The sequence below is a fragment of the Poromitra crassiceps genome (genome assembly GCF_964638095.1).
Source record: "Poromitra crassiceps genome assembly, chromosome: 22".
In the NCBI taxonomy this organism is placed as follows: domain Eukaryota; kingdom Metazoa; phylum Chordata; class Actinopteri; order Beryciformes; family Melamphaidae; genus Poromitra; species Poromitra crassiceps.
Window position 1 is genome coordinate 18,510,643 of NC_139647.1, and position 5,219 is coordinate 18,515,861.

The window sequence follows — 5,219 nt, forward strand, 5'->3', positions numbered from 1 at the left end:
AACCCAAATATCAGCATGAAGAGCCTGATGTTTGTGCTGCTGGTGTCGGTGCTGCTGCTGGCTGTGGTCAGGGCCAAACAGTATGAGCGCTGTAAGTGGGCCAGGGCGCTGAAGGACAATGGCATGGATGGCTACCGTGGCATCAGCCTGGCTAACTGTGAGTAGCAGACTGCGAAGTGTGTGTGTGTGTGTGTGTGTGTGTGTGTGTGTGTGTGTGTGTGTGTCTTCATGTACAGTATATTTATAAATAAAATAATCTGCATATTTCATTTGAAAAAAATCACAATATGAACTTCTGCAATTTCCCAAACTGCAGAGGCTGATTTCTGACCAATTTTTAAGTTCTATAAGCAAGGAAAACTTGGTGATGACATGAATCGCAGTTTGAATCGAGTTTGAATTGTGTTACTCATTTGCATGCACTTTATTTTCAGAATGAGATGAGGTTAAACAAAGTCTTTGACCCTTAAGACAGAAGACGTCTGGATGATGTCTCTCATCTTCTCTGTCTGTCTGTCTGTGACCTTGCTGTGTTTGCTCAGGGGTTTGCGCGACCAGGTGGGAATCGAGCTACAACACCAAAGCGATCAACCACAACTCGGATGGCTCCACTGACTATGGCATCTTCCAGATCAACAGCCGTTGGTGGTGCAAAGACAACCGCACCCCCAGCAAGAACGCCTGCGCCATCAAGTGCAGCGGTCAGTCACGTGCACCAACGTTTTAGTGAGGTCCACAGTCTCATCTAGCCATTTCAAACCAGTTTTAGCAATTTTATAATAGATTTGCATATTTTCTGTCGATCTGAAACAGCAAAGTTGTTGTGCTGTAAGATCCAAATATATATCCCAGTATATCCCTACATAATGCAGTGAGGGGCGGGACCAATCAAAAGGCTAAATCAATGTTCCCTATCCCTGTTAGGGAAAGAAAGGCAGTATTCATTGTTGATGGGAGGGGCAGGATATATATACTGTATATATATATATAAGGAAATGTATGAAGGGAAAGTTTTGAAAATGACCTAAATATGATGGTAGCCTATGGAAGCCTATGGAAGCCTTTTATTTTTATTTTTATGTGCCATAAATGTCATCACTTATATCCTGTATGTGTTTTTTGCTTCAAGGAGAAAACAAATAAAATAAAATAAATAAATAAATAAAATGTTAAAAAATAAATTAAAAAACGTTTTTGGTAGCATCATATAGGTAATTTTCAAAAATTTCCCTTCATACATTTCCTTAACACTTTTTTTCCTTCATTGAGGACATATTGAGGATACAAAATCAGTTGAGTTTGGTTTTGTTGCAATTAGTGTGAGGTCAAGTGACATTTTTACTGGACTAATAGTATATAATACAGATTTCCTCTTTTTCTCACAGAGCTTCTAACTGATGACATCAGTGTTGCTATCAACTGTGCCAAACGTGTAGTTCGTGACCCCCAAGGCATCGGAGCATGGTAGGCACTGACACATAACCAACAAATAAGCTTTCTTTAACTGGACTGTTATGCTTCGGTTATGTACCTTTCCATATGATGAAAGAAGGCTCAGTATGTATTTATTTATGCTGGTTGCAGGGTGGCTTGGCGTAAACACTGTAAGAACCAGGACGTCAGCCCCTATCTAGCAGGATGTGGCCTCTAAGACCTGGAACCAGGATGAACCAACATGCACGCACTCACGCACATGCACACGCACACACACACACACACACACACGCACACGCACACACACACACACACACACGCACACGCACACGCACACGCACGCACACGCGCACGCGCACACACACACACACACACACACACACACACACACACACACACACACACAGTACAAGGAAAAATTATTAGCATAATGTCGCTACTTAAGACACACACACACACAATTGACAAAAGTCCCCTCCTGCATTGTCCACGACCACATCAGCTCTCGCTCGCTCGCTCTCTCCTCTCTCTCTCCCTCTCTCTCTCTCTCTCTCTCTCTCTCTCTCTCTCTCTGCAGGCTTTTTTTGCTTATAGACAGTGTGCCTCCCTCAGGCAGCAGAGGGAACTGACAAAGAGCAGCCTCGACCAGACAATAAACACACTGAATGAACACCACAGTGAAACTATTTTAATATACTTTCACAATTTCCTTTTTCTTGTTTTCACCGATGATTTCCCACATGATTGTTATATTTCTCCCTAATAAAAGCTGTGATTTGTGTCTTAAATTGCTCCTGTCCTCAGTCACCACCTCTTAGAAATGCATCTGGAAAAAGTGGCACGTAATTATCTCCTCCAGTGCCAGTCCCCGCTGGAAAAAGCTGCAGAATCAGTGGAAGATCACGAGCACAGACGCTCCTTCTCAATAGGTGGGAGTCAGCTGCTGGCACTTCTATATATGTGTCTGTTCTGGCACTTCCATATTTGTCTTGTAAACCAATCATTTACAGTAAACACTTTAAGAAGTATTTCACATGCAAGCAAAAGTTATAAACAGCACTGTCTCATTTGTGACTGCCTGGAATATTCCAATTCCACAGATATCGGCAGGGTTCTCAATATGTTTTGCCTTGTCAAATAAACTCGATTTGTTCGTGTAGCCTGCACTTTGTGACTGTCTTTGACACTGACATTGATAACAGTGTCTTATGAAGAGAATGTTCACTCAAGATAAACCAACAATAGGTTATATAGGCCAATGTCTTTTCAAAATATAATAACGATCATATAACTATATTGACTAATACCAAAAACATCGAAATAAATTCAAACGTTAAAAACAAAAAACAAAAAAATGATAAAGATATTTTAAAATAAAGAATTTAAAAATAAAATACAAATAGAGTCAAAAATGTAAACAAAAATCAATCAATCAATCAATCAATCAATCAGTCAATCAGTCCATGACATGCTGTTTGTGTTCACAATATAACATGCTCAAGTCAAGCTGCATAACTGCAAATAGATACAAAATGTGCACATATAACATAATTTGTATAAAATAACAAATAAGACTAGATACAAAGCCAGTGCTGTTATAAACCACTTCTTTTGATGTCGTGTTTTTGGAGAGCCTAGACTGGAAAAAAAGATCCTTACTGCTGATCGACTCTCTAACATCCTTCAAGGTCTGCACACTGACAAACCCTGCAGCCCATTAGCTCCCATTATCTGTGTCAATCGCTTCTTCCTCACAACAATGTCTTGGCTTGCATCTCATGCATTCAGCAATGCCTTGATCACTCTTTTTCGTAGCCTACTTGAAGTCAAACCTGATCATCATTTAGTCTCTAATAGCCATTATCTCGAATGAAGTCTGATTCAAAAGCATATACTTGTGAGATTTCCTTTTGTTGTTGTGTGAAAGATAGATTCCACTTTGGAAAGTATCTCTCACATCTGATCTTAAATCATCATTCTGAACCCAAACAGAAAACATTATACATGTTGTATTATTATTATTTTTTGCATGTAGGGTATTTAAGCATAACAAATAAATGTGACATATGAGAAAAAATATATATATATTTTTTTGTTTATCGGTGCATATGTGGTAGGATAGATAGCAATACCAGGATCTCATAATAAATGGTAAGTTAACCTCACTATCTGTTGTAGGCTATATCAAATGTAATCACAACTATGGCACTGATATATGGCCATAATTTCACATTGTAGATACACCCTGCGTTATCACTGAGGTGGTAGACTACTGTTTGACAGATAAACAGCCTCAGGAACAATATCATTATTACTCAGCTCAGCTGCTAATGAGTTTTACATCATTGTTGACAGACATACATTGTGTAATGCCTGTCTATGGCCACTAGGTGGTGGTATGACATCCTGAAACTTCATGCCTGGGCTTCTCAAAACGAGCTTCTGAGGGATTTCAAACAACTGAACTGACTTATTATTAACAAACAAAAAATCTCAGTCCTGCTGTATTTTATGCTGAAGTGCGTCTCTTGCCCTTGCACCTTGTGTGTGTGTGCGTGTGCGTGTGCGTGTGCGTGTGTGTGTGTGTGTGTGTGTGTGTGTGTGTGTGTGTGTGTGTGTGTGTGTGTGTGTGTGTGTGTGTGTGTGTGTGTGTGTGTGTTGCAGGAAACCCCTGACAGATGCTCGCTGCTGCCTGGGCTGCTGCATGCTGGGAACTTCCTCTTTCTGCCCCAACAGTATTCAGCTCTGATTCTGCAGCCTGATGTCACATTTGATATCTTTTGGGCCTTGATCAATTGATAATGGCCATCTGGGGCAGGTTTCAGCTGTTGCGTGTTTTTCCTTGGATTGGATTTGGGGTAAGGGCTTTCCAATTTTGGTAGCTTCTTGACACTCTCACTCATACAGACCATTTATAATGCTAAAGGGCTAATTGTAAAACATTTCACTGACTTGCCTTGACCTTTAACCCCTACCCTTACCCTTAAACTTGACACAAGCCTAGGCCTAATTCTAATTCTAACAGCCCCCAATTCATACTCCTATAAATGTATTGGTCCCAAATTGAACCTCACCTTGAAATCCCACCCCGTGTTTCTGTCCTTGTCAGCAGATCATATTCCAGACAAGGTCGCATAAGAACACAAACGCACAGCGCTTGTTTCTTGTGGACACACTCACACCCTGTTGGATGTGTGGCTGTTTTTATTTATTTATACAAATCTGACCTCAGATAACATGGAGAGAGAGAGAGAGAGAGGGAGGGGCAGAGAGAGAGAGAGAGAGAGAGAGAGAGGAAGGGAGGGGGAGAGAGAGAGAGAGAGGGAGGGAGGGGGAGAGAGAGAGAGAGAGAGAGAGGGAGAGAGAGAGAGAGAGAGAGAGAGAGAGAGAGAGAGAGAGAGGGAGGGGCAGAGAGAGAGAGAGAGAGAGAGAGGGAGGGGGAGAGAGAGAGAGAGAGAGAGAGGGAGGGAGGGGGAGGAGAGAGAGAGAGAGAGAGGGAGGGAGGGGGAGAGAGAGAGAGAGAGAGAGAGAGAGGGGGAGAGAGAGAGAGAGGGAGGCGGGCATGGAGGAGGCAGAGAGAAGTGGTCAAGTGCTGTAAACATAATCAGATTCCATGATCAGTTTTTATCCCATTTTTTTTTATCCCCCATTAGTGCTGATTTTAATTTATTTATCCTGGTTGCTACTCCATCCTCTGCCGATTTGGGGAGAACCGAAACTGGCTCCATGCTTCCTCCGAGACATGGGCAGTTAGCCAGCCGCTTCTTTTCACCTGACAGGGGAAG

At 41.8% G+C, this 5,219-nt stretch overlaps 1 protein-coding gene across 2 annotated transcripts in view; it reads left to right on the forward strand.

The window, feature by feature from the left end:
• Window positions 1-2,550, forward strand: part of LOC310795948 (lysozyme C-like) — a 2,832-nt gene extending 282 nt beyond the window's left edge. For both annotated transcript variants that reach the window (XM_083658057.1, XM_083658058.1), the window contains 4 exons: window positions 1-157; window positions 543-701; window positions 1,386-1,464; window positions 1,585-2,550. The exon at window positions 1-157 is cut by the window's left edge. In XM_083658057.1, the coding sequence (XP_083514183.1) occupies window positions 16-157; window positions 543-701; window positions 1,386-1,464; window positions 1,585-1,651 (447 nt within the window). In that variant the 5' untranslated portion in view covers window positions 1-15 and the 3' untranslated portion in view covers window positions 1,652-2,550. The remainder of the gene's footprint in view (window positions 158-542; window positions 702-1,385; window positions 1,465-1,584) is intronic.
• The last annotated feature ends 2,669 nt before the right edge of the window (window positions 2,551-5,219 follow it).